Source organism: Felis catus, chromosome F2, assembly GCF_018350175.1.
Source record: "Felis catus isolate Fca126 chromosome F2, F.catus_Fca126_mat1.0, whole genome shotgun sequence".
Classification (NCBI taxonomy): Eukaryota; Metazoa; Chordata; class Mammalia; order Carnivora; family Felidae; genus Felis; species Felis catus.
The window spans coordinates 39,883,502-39,901,619 of NC_058385.1; the positions used below are offsets into that span (position 1 = coordinate 39,883,502).

Sequence of the window (18,118 nt, forward strand, 5' to 3'; positions counted from 1 at the left end):
TCAGACGCAATAACTATAAATTTACCTCTGTTAGACCCAATTTATGCACTTGCCCAGATTCACTGACTACGATAGCCTCAATCACTTGCCCAGTGGACAACACCAACCATTACCTTCAGCTCACTTTGGCTTCCTCTGGGTGTGAAGGTGAAGCACAACTTCCACTACCACATCCACAGTCACAGGAATACCTACCAACTCCAACACCCACAGAAAGCCTGGCTCCTCACCAATTCCAAGATTACAATGAAGCCTGAGAGCACACAGTGTGAGAGTTTCCCCAACAACAATCTTAAAAGTACAAGGACAGGGGCGCCTGGGTGGCGCAGTCGGTTAAGCGTCCGACTTCAGCCAGGTCACGATCTCGCGGTCCGTGAGTTCGAGCCCCGCGTCGGGCTCTGGGCTGATGGCCTGGAGCCTGTTTCCAATTCTGTGTCTCCCTCTCTCTCTGCCCCTCCCCTGTTCATGCTCTGTCTCTCTCTGTCCCAAAAATAAATAAACGTTAAAAAAAAAAAAAAGTACAAGGACAGTAGCATACTGTCAAAGGTGAGCTTTGACCAATGAGAAACAAAAGATGGGAAGAGGCTGGCAGATAAATTTCTTTCTTTTCCTCAGTTCAGCTACAGTTCACCTTTGAGCAGCATGGGGGTTAGGTGTGCCAAACCATCACAGAGTCAAAAATCCATGGATAGCCTTTAATTCTTCCAAAACTTAACTACTAATAGTCCACTGTGGACTGGAAGCCTCGCCAATAACACAGTCAATTAACACATATTTTGCATGTTATATGCATTATATATTATATTTTTACAATAAAGTAAGCTAGAGAAAATACTATACTGTATTTATTGAAAGAAATCCACATATTTTAAATGCACAGTTCAAATCTACATTTTTCGAGGGTCAACTGTAATTGGTTTTGTATAGCATGTCTGGAGATTAACCACTTGAATAAACAAAAGTCTACATTTTCTTATGCGGCTGTGGCCAGCTTAAGTAACCACCTTGCATTTGTCTTTCTTATCTACTGCTTTTCTTTTTTTTTTTTTTTTTTTACATTTTTCACTTACTCACGTCCCCCTAGTATTGCACCCAAGTTTAACCTGTACCTCAAACTCTGTTGTCTGATGAGCCTATATGAAAATTCATTACTAAATTTCTGTCACATCGATTCCTAAATATATTACAGCTTTTTGCAATTAACTGGGATACTCCATGTTTTCTCAAAACAGTTTTGAATGTACAATGGAGACGCAGAGTAACTCTGCCTAGAAATTCATAAGCTGCTTTTTAAAAATATAAATCTCAGTGTGTGGGTTCTTTATGTCTATCCTGTTCTAAACCCAGATAAGAAACATCAATGAAAATAGTGGCAGAGACATAGGAAGTGGTATGTCAAATGTAAATATAAAAATGTTAAGAGGATACAGCAAGAAAGACCTGATATTAGCTGCAAAAATAATGAAGTGACCTTGGAGCACTTAGTAAATCAAAGTCTGTGTATGGGTGGAATCTGTGAGCATGATGAAATATAACTCTTATGATTATGTTACATTAAATGACAAAAGAGGTTTCACCAATTTAATTAATATCTGTATCAGTTGACTTTAAAATAGGGATATTATCAAAGTGGGACTTGTCTAATAATATGACCACTTTAAATCTTGGTTTAGAGGTCAGAGTCAAAGAAGTCAAAGAGATTAAAATTAAAAGGGATTTGATGCCTGAGAAATTCTCCACCGCTGGATGAAGCCACCTGGCAAGAAATAGGAGTCGCCTGAAGGAGGTCAGTCAACTAAGGAGAAAATGAGGACTTCAGTCCTACAACCACAAGAAACTAAATTCGGCCAAAAACCTGTATAAGTTTAGAAGCGGATTCTTTCACAAAGCCTTGAACATCTGGTTGGCATTTGGTTTCAAGTTTGCAATACCCTGAGCAGAGAACCCTGTAAGGCTGCACTGGACTTCTGATCTACAAAATAGGGACCTAATAAATGGTTGTTGCTTTAAGCCATGAAGTTTATGGTAATTTTTAATGCAGCAATATAAAACTAATTAATATATAGGGGCACCTGGATGGCTCAGTCAGTTAAGTGTCCGACTTCAGCTCACGTCATGATCTTGCTGTTCGTGGGTTCGAGCCCCGCGTCTGGCTCTGTGCTGACAGCTCAGAGCCTGAAACCTGCTTCAGATTCTGTGTCTCCCTCTCTCTCTCTGCCCCTCCCCCACTCATGCTCTCTCCCTCTCTCTCTCTCTCTGTCTCTCAAAATAAACATTAAACAAAATTAAAACTAATTAATACATACCTGGAAACAGGTCATCTAATATCTAGATTATTTAATCAGTTAAACATAGCTATGCAGGTTATTACCAGTAATTATTTTTAAAGACAAAAGAATGGTAAACTTTGTTATAATCTCTCCTAAACTATATTCTTATTAGTAAGTTAAAATGCCGCAATATTAACATATATTTTAATGGTTTCTATATTAGAATCAGTTGTTATTCTACTATGGCATTAGTACTCTACAAGTGGTATCTTTCCCACTGGCCAATTTTCAACAGTGTTGATAAAATCCTTCTTCAGATAAGTTAACATTTACCTCTGAATCAAGTACTCCAGAAGGATATTTCCAAAAGAGACAGATTATTGTCAGCAGTTTGCTATTTGCCCCATGAACAAACAGAATAACATTCACTGATGTTCATAACCAAAGGCCACAAAGCAAAGGAAATACATAAATGTTTTCTGAATTAAAAAATGCAATTATTTTAATATAGTTTCTAAATATATCTCATTTCATTTTCTTTTATACATTATTACTTCTATAATCATATGATTAAATATAGCTTCTCCTTCAGCCATGTCTTATAGTAAAGGAGTTTATTTTATTTCTGCCCCAGCTCTTTGTATCCGAACTCACATGTCATTCAGATATATAAGGTACTGATTGAAAAAACATCTTTTCATCTTTATTCTTCTCAAATAATTTGGAAAACACGTACTTTGGATCTTCTGGTTAAAAAGAAGTAGAAAATGAATATAGGCAACCCCAGTCACATGGTCCTTAAATGCTCATTCATATAGGTATACATTGGGACCATGCAGCAATACAAAGAAAACCAGGGATAGTGACATATGTGATGTTTATTGGTATAGTTTCATACTTTCTATGGAATCACTTGCTTTGTTCAAGGTGAGAACACAAGCAATCGAATGCTAGCAGCTTTCACTGTGTTTCATGTCAATTTGTTTCTTAATTTTGCGAGTTGTATTTAAATTTTTACGAAGGCCACCTTAGGAACACTCATGCAAGGAAAGAATGGCATGTGTGCAATGAACTGTCATACTAGCATGAAAAGCATTCCTTATGAAAAGATAGAAAGGATGCACCAACAAAGAATTCCCATATCCTTCACTTAACACTTTTAACTGTATAAAGAATAAAGGAAGAATAAAAGATGTGTAATAAGCTGAATTCATAAAATCAATTACAGGTACTCATGTTCTATGCGATTAAAAAGGGAGAGTGATGATTTTGTGAACTGAAGACTGAAGTTTAAAGGGCTTACTCAGGAATCAGAAACTCTGAAAATAAATTGGTTGCTACTAGTAATGGTTTATTTCAAAGATTTAAGCAATATGTTGGTCTTCATGATGTTAAAATAGTTTAACTGTAAATGCTATAGAGGCAATGAAAATTTTTAAATAAAAGTTTTAGTTTCAATTATTAAAAAGAAAAAATATATGTCTGACATAATCAGAATTTGCAAAAAATTTCATATTCAAGAAGATAAATAGTGGGTCTTGCTTTAATTTGACAAGGAAGTTGTGTAAGTTATCTCTACATAAATCAATAATCACATTTATTCACAATAAATCAATATATTTACAACAAAAAGACTCTGAAAAACTGTATATGTGTGGGTGCATATGCTGAACAAACATGTGCAAAGATTTTATGTGTGTACAAGCACAGATAACCATTTAGTGTTATCATGTGCCGAAAGAGATAGCTCCATGTATTAAATAAAATTATTAAATTGGTTTTTAAAACTTCCTAAAATACATCCAGGGAAATGTCTAGCAGCATTTATATTTAAAAATGGAAGCAAAAACTAGAAAAGATAAAAGAAAAAAAAATATCTGCTGGCAAATAACATAACTATTTAAAAAAAACACACACCTTAATGAAAAAGATGTCCTGGGCAGAAAGAAAATGACTAAAATAGCAAAACGGAAAATTAGAAAATGGTTTGTTCAATAACATAGACTAACTTAATAAAAATCTACTCTACTTCCTAGAATACTTTGATGATATGAAAATGATGAGTAAATTATTTTTCAAGTGTGATATATCTAGGAAATAGATCAGTGAAACAAAAAGAGTAATATCATCACAGCATACAAACAGAAAATTCACATATAGAAGGAAAAAATCACAGTTTACATTGCATTCATGTTTAAAATCAAACATCACTTTTTCACATTCTGAAGATTCCCCCCCCCAAATATGGAAAGAAAAACAAGCCAGGGCTTTAATATAATATTTTTTTCCAACCTGGAACAGCTGCAAAAAACAAATCTTGCTGGAGATAAGCTTGGTTATAAATATCAACATTCCCTTTAAATAAGGGAGTCCAGTTTTCATACCATCTGCCTCTTTCTAAAAGGGAAAAAAATATGAAAATCATAAACTAGGACATTCTCTTTCAAATAAGGCATTTAAAAATGAATGTAGTAAAAAGGCTATGGACAGCTCTGAGCCCCTGCCTTCAAACTTGCCCTGTTTAGCTCAGATCAGAAGATAGGATTTCATGAACATAAACAACTCTTAGTCTATGAATAAAATGCCTAAATCAATTAATAAAGAAAAAAAATGTTCCCAAACATTTTCATATTATTGGCTATAATCACAATTTCTGATGAGGCCATATCTCTCCTTAATGCATTACATTCCTTACTGTTCATTTTTAAACTACATTTGCTACTTTTGTTACCTCTACTTTTTCCAAAACCTTTTTACAGCCTGTTCCAAAGACTTTCATGTTATCTCTTCCAGCACAAAAATCTAGTTACTAACAGAACTGGACTCTTCTTTTAATACAGATTCTATCCTCTGCAAAATCTTTCCAATGCTTCTCTCAACGAGTTTGGATTTTATCTTAAAACCTTTTTTTTCTTCTTTTGCCCTTAATTATTTTTCATTCTTTGTTAACGACCTTGTGATTGAACATTTTAATTTTTTACTGTACCACATCATTACTACTTCAATAATGAAGTCCATAAACCGTATCCATTATTTAACTCCTTAAAGCATTCATAAGAAAGAATTAATGAAAGATGGCCTACCGAATAGAGCGGTTCAGAGTGGTCTACTAGAGACGCGTACGTACATAAAGAAATATCCTGTATAGCCACACTAAGATCGCTGGAGAGAAAGGAGAAGAAACCCAAGACCGAGAGAAATGGCATCCTCTATTTTAACAATATATGTAAATGTTTAGTCAATTCCTAGAATTACAGTGGTAAGGATTCTGAAAAGCTACTGTAACAAAGGCACCTAGGGAGCCCTGGCATAATTCATTCTCCTTCTCATATTTATTCTCTGCCTTCCTCTTTTTCTCATACACACATAAAGGCACACTGATACAGCTGAACAAAAAGAGCAAAATTGAATCTTCAATCATGAGCATTTGCAGTTATTTTAAGGTGCTAAGACTGCACTTAAATGTGTCCTTCATAGGAAAAAATGTCTTAAGTCTTTTTTTTTTTAATTCACTTTCATTCCATTTTAACCATGGACCACCCAGGTCTGTAATTATGCAAAACAAAGTTCTTTTACAAATGACAAATGACATTTAATTGCTTTCTTGGAATGATGCATCCTCAGTGTGCAAGGAGGGAGGAGGGAAAGATAGGTCTTCAAAGTAATGGTCAATAACATTTAATCTCAAATTAATTATTTAAAATAAACAATCATTTTAAATAATCAATATTTCATCCTTTCCATGATTTGACGTAGGCACTACAAAATGATACAAACTATCAGGTTATCAGTATTGCAACAGAAAAGTTATCTTACCTTAGATCTATCAACTACTTAAAAATATTAAAAAAGACTTTTTCATATTAAATCTACCCTACTGTTTATTTTCTGAATTCCCTCCACTAGAACATAGTACCACAAGAGCAGGGATATTTGTTTTTATAACTAAAAACCTGTAACGATTAGAAGAATGCGGTACACAGCAGGCACTCAATACATGTTTTTGAGTAAATATTTTTCAAAACACTATTACATTAGCTTAAATCATCCACACTTTATTGTTAGTTACTGTAAACACATAAAAATGCTTTGAGTTTTAAAATATTACTATGCATTCTCTATCTCTTATAGGAATATGAGTGTTAACTTTTCTCTACTTTAACTCATTTCCCTCTGGTTCCATCATTTTTTAGTTGTTTACCAAGCTAAACTCATTTACGATTTTTAAAGTGGACACAGTAAGAATACCTATCCCACATAGCTGTTGTAAGCAGTAAATTAAAGAGCTAAATATATAAAGTACTTAACATGGTGCTTCTCACATAGTAAGTGTTCATGAAATGTTATTAGTATCATTATGTCATGCTGGTTTAATCAGTTACTTGCTGTTGAGGTACCTCACAGTCCAAATGGTTTTTTATAAACAAAAAACAACCCGAACTTGATGACCTCACATTCATTTAAAAAGTCAATGAGCTCCCTTATAGTTAAGTTCTCAGAGTACAAGAATGGTCAAAGAATATACTATGCCTGTACTAATTTAATTACATAGAAACTGTACACTTTCTGCCATTACTTGGTCTCCTAACCATCTTCTATTATCAGCTAAGTGGCTCCAACAAAAGTATCTTTGGACAACTTGTAAGATGCCAAATTACATATGCTGTCTTTTTGTCAGAAAATACTGGAAATTCTGGATTAAGAGAGTACCAATTTCATGCTTACGGTATATGCACATAATGAGTACTCAAAAATACTTTCTACAATGGAAGAATTCTAAACAAACAAACAAACAAAACCTTAAATACTAGTCCTCAGTTTTAAAACTGATAACTGTATCTCTAGTCTTTGTCAAGAGTTCTAAATTACCCTTCAGTCTAAGAAAAGAATCTTTTCAGGTCAACTTTTCCATCACTTCTTTGTTATTCTCTCCTCAGGAGTTGTACTAAATGTTTACATTTTTCTCCACAACATGCATTGAGCAGCTCAGTATGTTCCTTAGAGCAGTAGTTTGATATTAGATAAAACTAGCTCTGCCATCAAGGTCTTAAAACTTTCATTTGCAATAATAAACGTAACATCCCAAATATTTTAACCATGGGTTTAATACACAATGGCAAACAAGAAACATGATTTTAGAGTATCCTTTAAATTATAGTACATTCCAAACAACGTCTTCTGAAAACTTCTTTAAAAAATATCACAAATATTCTAATACTTTCTCTACTTCTTTTCAAAAATTAAAATTCACTGTTGCATTATAGTACTTTATTTGAAAATCTAGCATAAAAGAATGATCCCATAAAAGCACTGGATAACTACCTCATTAGTTTTAGAAATTTTTATTCCCTCTGTTATGAAGTGATTGGGTCCATATTATCATGTTAACCAAAATTTGGGGGCTAGAGCTAGATTATCTCTCATGAGTCCCTTTAATGGAAGCAGCATACACAAATGTCTTTTAAAGTGTACATTTTTGAATTATTACTGATCTCTAAACAATTTAAAGAAAAAGAAACTGGAAAATTCCCAAAGCAATTTTTACAGTAAAATATATAATCTAATTTTTTATAAGTGCATAACACTTCCAGCAACTTCTCTCCCCCAAGTCAACGGTATGTCCCATCTGACTCAGTAGCCATTACAACCTGCAGGGCTCTCCTGAAGTCTTCTATCCCCCTTCATTTTATTCTACGCATATGAGCTTATCTCCCAAATCACAAAGAAAATACAGACCACTAGGTAAGAATCACTCACTTGCAAGCTTGCTCTAGCTCACTAACGCACCAACATACACTTTGATACACACACCAAACACACGTAAATCCACACACACGTGCTAAGGTAAAAACACTGTCAGGTCATTATCTCTACTATAGCCTCAGTGTAAGAAGTGTGTTGCACCAAGGCTCTCCCAGTGCCCTGGAGTCCACCCCCATGTACATACTTTTCCTGCCTTTTTACCTTCTGTTCCCCTCTTTTACCATTTCTTCCATCATTGCCTTCGTCAGGCATCTCACCAGCATTACTGCATTAGTATCATTACTGGTCTCGTCTCTGGTCTTGCTTCCCTCAAACTATCTCCCACACTGCTTCCAGCATAATCTTTCATAAATTAAGTTTAATCAAGAAAATCCCCTGAAGTATATTATATCATTCAGTGTTTCCTGGTGTCCTTTAGGATGGAGTTCTAATTCCATAGTTTGGTATATTCTGACCCCTGTTCTCCTTCCAAACTCTTTACCTGTCTTTATCCAACACCAACACTTTGAATTGCATACAGTTCCTTGAAATTGTCACACTACATAACAGCTTACTGCCTTTGCCCATGCTCTTCCTTTGTCTGAAAATGCTTTCAGATACTTCTTTACCTGGACATCTTATACTCCTTTAAAACAGTAGAAAGGTATAGCAGTCATTAATTCTACTCACATATCTTCCAAATCTCCTTTCCCTCTGGGTAGAGACAATATTGCACTTCATAGTCCCCCTTTTGAAATTTGTTATGACCAATGTGTCACTGCATAATTAGCCACTCTCTTCCCATGGCTGCATCTGGGTCATGGAAGTACATGAGCTTTCCTACCAACACGTTTTGGATGTGTAGTCTGTGTGAGAAAGAAACATTTGTTGAGTTAAGACACTGTGAATTGGGCTTGTTTGCTCCTACAGCATAACCCAGGCTATTCTGGCTGATACAAAAGTTTACCTTTTCCAGCAAGCCTTCCATGAGCCCAACACAGTCTGATTCAAATGCTGTTTCTCCAAATGCAGACAGTATCGTATTCATACTCTTACCATAATACAACACTAGTGAGATGGCTGCTGTAACCATCCATATCCCTTCCAACAGTACTTCTGAGGGCAGGAACTGTGTATTTCATCTCTGTTTTGTCACCAATTAGCATAGTGCTTCGCTCATGGTAAGTGCTTAAAAAATGTTTGCTGAATTAACCGCTCTTTCATTAATTCACTCATCGAGGACCAAGGACTACTCTAGTTGCTACAGATAGAGCAAACCCAGAGAAAACAAAAACACCTGCCCTCGTAGGAACTAATATTCTTGTGAAGGACAATGACAATAAGTAAGACAAATAAGTATAAAATATATAGTTCATTAGATAGTGACAAATGCTAAGTAGAAAATAGAGAGCAGGGATATTTAGATGGTGACCAGGTAAGATCTCATTTAGAAGACGATCTTTTAATAAAGACCCAAAGGAAAGTGAATAAGTTGGCTATGAAGATATCTAGGGAAGAGCAATTCAGTAGAGAGAATAGTATAAACCCTGAGATGGGAACATGCCTGGCATGTTCAAAAAACAACAAAGGAGCCAGTATGGCTGAGCAAGTGAGTCATTAGAGATGAGATTAGAGCAGTAACAAGGAACCATCTCTTGTAGAGACATATAGGCCAGTTTAAGAGCTTTAGCTTTTATCTTGAGTGAAATAGAGAGTCATTGAAAAGTTCTGAGCAGAGGACGAGGTGGAAGAGGACAGCAGAAGATAAGGTCGGAGATATAACGGGGCCCACATTCTTTGATTCTATAACATACTTCCTCTTCCCACAAAACAGGCAAAAAGAGGATATACCAATTAATCAAGAAAGATTAAAATTGACATTGAATGACATTTTATGATGATCTTAATCTGTTCATTACTTACTATGCAGGGACACTGATTATGATCCCTACATGATTACCAAAATATAGTAACGTACCAAAGTATCACAGAGTACCAAACATCAAGAGATATCAAATATTTAATGTAGAAACAAATCCTAATAGATAATTAATGATAACAAATGATTCAAAAAAGATTTCAGATACAGATTTATAGTTCTATGGATCTTGCTTTATTTACTTGGATTTGCCCAAATACCACAAAATAAATATAAGTAAAAACATTCCCCTATTGTAATACTGCCTTCCATAAGAAAGACTACCTTCCAAACTCAAGTTCATTGCCAGAAGCAAACAAACCAAAACAAGGAAAACAAGTGAAAGAAAACAAACCACAAGTCAAAACACCTTTTGCCAAATGTTAGATCAAATAAACACACCTTGTGTTGTGTCCTTGATGCTGCTAAGTCTGAACTCTGGAGAGCTGCCAAGGGGTAAGATGTTTCCAAAGGCAAGATCTTTACTGAAGAAGCCGTGCTTGCATTCCTGGCAAATTCAATTCCAGATACCAATAACAATGTTCTTGGTTGCTTTTTCTTACTGGAATTCAAAGTAGAGTATATGGAAACATTAAACAGATGATCTCCAGTGCCTTAATGCCCACAAAATAAAAACACTGTGGTAGCATTTTCCAAGAAGTGTTTCTTGGTTTGCTAAGTCTGTTATAGATTCAATTGAATTAAGCTTCTCTGGTCAAATATACTCAGAAAAATGTTCCATACTATGCCTCTTTTTCACAAGGCATACCTTCTAAAAAAAAAAAAAAAAAAAAAAGGTCCTGAGAAGTTGTGTAATAGGAAAATCTTTTTAAACTTACTTGACCCAGCGTGTCTCAAATATATTTAAAGACCCCCTTTCCACTGTAATAAATAGTAACATTATTTCTACAGACCACACTTTAAGAATGGTTCATTCATTGTATGATGATTATCTGAAAAGTAGTGAGAGATGTGTTCACTATATTTTAGAGTTGAATATGTGTGCAAAGAGACCAATTTTAATTTGTTCTCTGTTATTGCAATTTGTACAGAGTTAACCTATAAAAATAATTTTTAAAAAATATAAAAATAATTTAATAAAACCATAAATATTAGATGTTACTTTCTAAACTAAATGCCCATTAAAAAGCAACAAAGAAAACAAATAACATATGATTTATTCATTTTTTTTCAACAGATATTTACTGAATATCTGTTATGTGCCAGGCACTGAACTCATCTCTAGTTTTATGTCGCAATTGCTCATATATATAAGAGTATCAAGTTTAAATGGTTCCAAACCACTCTCTCATAATAATAAAACCAACTCAAAATTTAACCCCAAGTATTTGAGAACACAAGTTTCACTAATTCTAATCATATCATTAAAAATAGCTTTCAATGTTGAGGATGTTTTAAATAGTGATAATAATCCAGGTCAACATGAAAATATGAAAGCACATTATTTTTTATTTTTATTTAAAAAAATGTTAATGTTATTTTTGAGAGAGAGAGACAGAGAGGCAGAGCATGAGCGGGGGAGGGACAGAGAAAGAGGGGAAACAGAATCTGAATCAGGATCCAGACTCTGAGTTGTCAGCACAGAGCCTGACGCAGGGCTCCAACCCACAAACTGTGAGATCATGACCTGAACCAAAGTTGGACACTTCACCAACTGAGCCACCCAGGCACCCCTGAAAACACAGTGTTTAAAAAAAAATGGTACTGCAAAAGAATAAAACTGAAGTTCTGCTTCATACTATACACAAAAATTAACTCAAATGAATCACAGACCTAGATGCAAATACTGAAATAATAAAATAGAAGAAAAATAATAATATAAGAAATAATAGAAGAAAAAAAATAAAATAGAAGAAAACAGAGGAGTAAAACTTCATGACCATGGGTTGGGCAATAGTTTCTTAGATACAACACCAAACATACAAGCAACAACAACAAAAAACAGGTACATTGGACTTCATCAGAATAAATAAAAACTTTTTTGTTCCAAAGTACATAATCAAGAAAGTGAAAAGACAACCAACAGAATGGGAGAAAATATTTGCAAATCATATATCTGACATGGGTCTTATATCCAGACTAATGAAGAACTCTTACGACTCAAGAGTAAAAATGCAAATAATCCAATTTTAAAAAGGGCAAAGGATTTAAATAGAGATTTCTTCAGAATAAAAACAAATTGCCAATAAGCACATGAAAAGATGCTAAATTGCATTAGTCACTAGAGAAATTCAAATCAAAAGAGATACAATGAGATACCACTTCACTAGACAGATATTAAGAAGTATTGGTGAGGATATGAACTAGACCTTCATATATTGCTGGTGGGAAAGTAAACCAGTCTTGGAAAACAGGCAGTTCCTCAAAAAATCTTAGAGTAACCATACGATCCAGCAATCCCACTCCTACGTATTTGCCCAAGGGAAATGAAAACATACATCATGTCCATATAAAAACTTATACATGAATGTTCATAGCAGCAATATTCTTATAGTCAAAAAGTGGAAACAATCCATGATGAGTAGATAAATAAAACGTGGTATAACCATACAATGGAATATTATTCCACCATAAAAAAGAATGAAATATTATGTGTTACCCCATGGTAACTCCATGGTTAGCCCACGGTGAACCTTGAAAACATTACGCTAAGTGAAAGAAGCCAGTCACAAAAGTCCAATTAATACATTATTCCTATTGTTCACCTTATAGTAAGTGTCCAGAATGAGAAAATCTATAGAGATAGAAGACAAATTAACAGTTATATAGGGCGGCTGAAAGTGAGAGCAAAAGAGATGGGGCATGACTGATAACGGGTACAGGGTTTCTTTTTGAGGTTATTTAAACATTTTAAAATTAGATAGTGGTGATAGTTGCACAACTCTGCGAATATCCAAGAAACTACTGACTTGTACACTTAAAAAATAAATTTAATGGTTCTGAATTATATCTCAATAAAGTTGTTGCTAAAATGAAAAAGTATAATAATATATATAGTTCTTATCTAAAATGTTTGGGCCAAAAAATAAAAAGTAAAATTAAAAATAAAATAAAATAAAATAAAATAAAATAAAATAAAATAAAATAAAATAAAATAAAATAAAATAAATAAAATAAAATAAAATAAAATAAAAAATACAATAAAATGTTTGGGCCAGTTGTGCCTTGGAGGTTTTCAGATTATAGAAAAGTAATATATCCCATTTACCATAATTACATAACACTCCTGGAGGAAAGTAGGGGCAGCACATTAATATTTCATAGTAAAATCTTATCAATATTAACACTGACTGGAAAAATAAAGATGACATAAATAGTCCCATGCTATTTTAAGTATGGTTTTGCCTCAATTCAATTTATGCAAACTTGGAAAAAAATTTATTTTGCAGAACTTTTGGATTTTGAAAATTTGAATAATGGGTATTGGACACTTATTAATGATGATGACAAATATTAGCAACAATAATGATATCAGCAGTTTCCATTTACTGTGCTTTGCATGTCACATGTATTATCAGAAAGTCTCGTAAAATTTATGTGGGACAAGTACAATTAACCCCCAATGAGAAAACTAAGTTTCCTAATGATTAAGTGAGTTTTCCAAGCATACACAGTTAACAAAGGGCACAGATTTGAATGCAATCTATCCGATCACAGAGTACACTCACTTTCCTCTATGAGGAAGAGTATATCCAGATCATCCATATGAGATATAGATTTCATATCTATAAAATGGAGAAAAGAACTGTTCTATGTATCACAGAGATTACTGTAAGGATGAAATGAGATTGCTTTTATGAAAATAATGTGTTAAATATAAGGATCTATATAAATGTGGGACAATATTACCTAGAAAACTATTTTTTATTACATATCAAAATCAATGTTTAAAATGAGATATGGTTTTAATGAAATTCTTTAGAGGCATTCAAAACAAATACGCTTATTTTATTAGAAGAAATGCTAAGCATTAAACATTGCTTTTTAAATATATAAGAAAAGAAAATCCCAATATGTTCAAGGGATCCATAACTAAACATCTATCATCTCAAATTCTAATAAAGTTTTTATAAGCCATATATAACACTGGTGCAGTGTGCTGACATAATACATTATGTTTGGTCTTAAAGTAGTTCTGTGTAGACAGGAGAAGCCAGACAGATCATTTTTTTTTTCCATTATAGGCAACTTTTTAATCTTTTGAAAATTTAAAATTATTTGTTTATTTAGCAACCTGCTCACAAAAGTTTCCATATCACATAAGTTCCTAGGATAATTAGTGGATTGCCTATGTATCCTTCCTCAAGGAAAATTCTGTTATAAACAGGACATATGTGGGTATAGCCCAATGCAATTTTTGTTCCATGACCGTATATTCATAGCATTAAAAAAAATTTAGGGAGTACTGTATTTGAAAAGTTTAAGAACTATTATTGTAAAATACTGATCTGATCATGTTGGCTCTACAGCACAAAAATCTAAAATGGATCTTCACTGCCTATAAGATAAAAATTGCTTTGTGTAGCACATGACAGCTTTCTCGGCCTGGACCATGGTTTTTATTGCCTCAACTCTAGCTACTTTTCTCCAAATTGTGTTCCAGCCACTGAATTTCTTTCATTTCCCAACTATGTGATCCTATTGACAGCTTAGTAGCTTTACAAATATTGTTCTCTTTGCCTTGTTACCTTAGCCCCAGCCTTATCTACGTTAAATTCACAGGCATCCTTCCAAACCTTGTTCCAAAGCCACTTCCTCTATATAATTCATCTGTACCTGCCAAACAAATCTTTGCTGATTAACTGATTGATACATACCTCACTTGTTAAATACAGTACATGCTTATCTCTATAAACACATAGATTTTTGGCATACAATAATAAAATGCTACTATTTCTAACAGTACTGCAATATTTAACTGAATGTCTTTGGAAATGAAATTCTAAAATCTTCACATGAATATGTTTCATTTAAGGCACAGAGGTGCAAAAGAGAAATTTTGGATGATTAAATGTAAAAAATAATAGACTTGTTTTTAACGCCAGTCCATAGAAGACCAAAGAAATGCTGGGGTAAGCAGAACATTGAAGGGCAATAGCTGAGTAAATCTGGGTGCCTTGAAATAAAAAGAAAATTCCATTTTTTTAAGTTTACAGTTTAGGTCAGGAGTTGCCAAATTTTCCTATAAAGGGCCAAATTGTAAATTTTTAGGCTTTGAAGGTTGAGAAGCAAAATCAAACTATAATTGTCATAGCAATTCCTAGTGCTCTGAGCAGTGCAAAGCAGCACAGCCACACATTTGCCTATCTGTTGCAATTACTCCACACTGGTATTTTAGTGCCACATACCATATGTAAACAGACATGTAGGTGTGTTCCGGTAAAACTTTATTTATTAACAAAATTTGAATTTTGTGTTTACATTACAAAACATTATTGCTTTGTTTTGTTTTCCCCCCAACCATTTAAAAATGTAAAAACTATTCTTGGTTCACGGGTCATAGAAAAACAAGCACTGAGCCAGATTTGGGAAACCCATGGATCCAAGTTTGCTGAAGAATGCTTTAGGTATATTTTAAAGTCTATCCATCCTCTTAAATTACCAGGTTTCATCTCTGGCATATATAAATCATAAAATCACAAAATGTTATTTACATCTGGATTGTTGTTGCTGAATTAATTTTTATGCTATAGGTCTTTTCATGCAAGCAATTTTTTACATTCATAGTCAATTTTTAACTAGATTTGACATAATTATTTAGAGCCACATCAATATTCTAGAACTCTAGGATATACTATCAGCTTTTTTTTTTAATATGCCATGGCTTTTACATTTGCATCACCTTCTAATAAATTGTTGTAGGTCTTAGGTTTTCTCCCCCCACAAAAAAGGAAACAGGGTGGAGTTTAAGGTCCCTTATAACCTTAGGAGTGGTTTTCTGTGCCATTACACAAGAAATACAAACTGCATGGATATTAAAAAAAAGAAAACAGAAAACCCTCTTAAGAATGTTGCTCTGTTGTCTTCTGCTATTTAATGCTATAGGAAAGGAGTCTGAGACCAGCCTAACTTTTGTTTCCTGACGGTAATATGCTATTTTTCTCTCTTTCTAGATATATGAAGCATTTTTTCTGTATCATTATACTAACTTAAAAATTTTTTGATATTGTGTCTCTTTGAGTTGTCACATCTTATGTAACTCCTTTCTGCACCCATGACTTTTTCAGCTCAAAAAAGTTTTGATTCCTGTTACCTCTTTGCTTATAACTTTTTTTTTTTCTTTCAAAACTGTCTTCTCTTCATTAGGAACAATTGTCAATAGTATAGTCTCTTCTTCAAAAACCCTAAATTTTCATAGAGTGGACCTGATTCTTTTTCTTCCACATATCAACTTTCTTTTCATGAATTCAGTATTTACGTTAGGAGGACTTTTCAAGTCTATTTTTCATACTGATTAAATTTTCTGCAGTAATATCAATTCTGTTCTTTACTGCCTCAAATATAGATTTTTTAATATGTCATTGTGGTAGGCAGAATAATGCATCCCTCAAAGATGCCCAGGTCCTGATTCCCTAACCTGTGATTATGTGAATATTACCTGTGAGGATTACATGGCAAAAGGGACTGTATGGATGTGATTAAATGAAGAACCTCAAAAGGGAGAGATTATCGTGGATTATCCAGGTGGGTCTTTAAAAGCAGTTCACTTTTCTTAGCTGTGGTCTGGACGGGATTTGACTACAGAAAAATACAGGGATGTAATGTTGCTGGCTCTGAAGATGAAGGGAGTCATAATCCAAGGAATGTGAGCAGCCACTAGAAGCTGGGAGAGGCAAGGCAACAGATTCCCTCCCAGAGCCTCCAGAAAGGAACGCAGCCTTGCCAAAACCTTGATTTCATCCCAGTGAGACCTATTTCAGACTTCTGAACTGCAGATTAAGATAATGAATTTGAGGTTTTTAAAGTCACTAAATTTGTGGTAGTTTGTTAAAGCTGGAATATAAAACTAACACAGTTCTCATTTTTAGTTTTTCCTTATCTTTTTGTTTTACCTTACAGTCTTCCTACTGTCACCTAATCATTGTCTGCTCTTCATATACGGAGTTCTCCTGCCCATAGAGACCATGAATTCTTGCACATGCTACATGTCAAAGAACTTCCTCAAATGTTCTTTAGCTTAAAATTGTTCTTTGGTTTTCACAGGTATGCCCCTGAGTCTTCTGCTGATTACTTTTTCCTTGGGTTTGTGGGATTTTTTGTTCCACTTTATTCATTTCGAATGCTGTTATCCAGCATATTTTGGCTTTGCAAGAGACTATAGACAGGTGCCTGGGTGGCTCAGTCGGTTAATCGTCTGACTTCAGCTCAGGTCATGATCTCACAGCTTGTGAGTTCGAGCCCCGCATCGGGCTCTGTGCTGACAGCTCAGAGCCTGGAGCCTCTACAGATTCTGTGTCTTTCTCTCTCTCTCTCTCTCTGCCCCTCCCCTGCTCACACTCTGTCTCTTTCAAAAATAAATAAACATCAAAAAAAAATTAAAAAAAAAAAGAAAGAGACTATAGAGATCATTTCTACACAGTCCTCTTTTCCAAATGTATGTATGTATGGGAGGTGTGAGGGTGGAATATTGAGGAGAGGAGAAAAGGCAGATAACGGACCCCTAGAAAATGACAATATGGAATCAGAAACTGGTTCTTTTTTTTAATTCTTTTTTAATTGTTTTAAGTTTATGTATTTATTTTGAGAGAACAGAGAGAGCACAAGCAGGGGAGAGGCAAAGAAAGAGGGAGAATCCCAAGCAGGCTCCATGCTGTCAGCACAGAGCCTGACACAGGGTTCAAACTCATGAAACTGTGAGATCACGACCTGAGCCAAAATCAAGAGTGGGAGGCTTAACCAAGTGAGTCAACTGGGTGCCCCATAAACTGGTTCTTAAAAAAAAAAAACCTGATATGCCCCTGCCCAGAGACATTCATGCTATATTGAACCACTGTGAATAATGAGAATGTATTATAATGCTCAAGCACATTCTTCATAAAAATGGAAGAACACCACAAATCTTCAATTCTAGATATTCACATATAAGGAACTTGATGCCTGGAACATTATCACCCCCTCACCCCCAAATAATTTATCTATTGCTGGAGCCTAGTCTAAAACTTTCAGT

At 34.3% G+C, this 18,118-nt stretch overlaps 1 protein-coding gene across 3 annotated transcripts in view; it reads right to left on the reverse strand.

Annotated features, from left to right (window-relative positions):
* The window catches only part of TRIQK (triple QxxK/R motif containing), a 342,742-nt gene that overhangs the window by 320,270 nt on the left and 4,354 nt on the right, over window positions 1-18,118 (reverse strand). For all 3 annotated transcript variants that reach the window (XM_045050082.1, XM_006943299.4, XR_006592646.1), the window contains exons 2-3: window positions 10,333-10,492; window positions 8,703-8,878 (exon numbers count right to left, since the gene is read on the reverse strand). In XM_045050082.1, coding sequence (XP_044906017.1) covers window positions 8,703-8,753 — 51 coding nt within the window. In that variant the 5' untranslated portion in view covers window positions 8,754-8,878; window positions 10,333-10,492. The remainder of the gene's footprint in view (window positions 1-8,702; window positions 8,879-10,332; window positions 10,493-18,118) is intronic.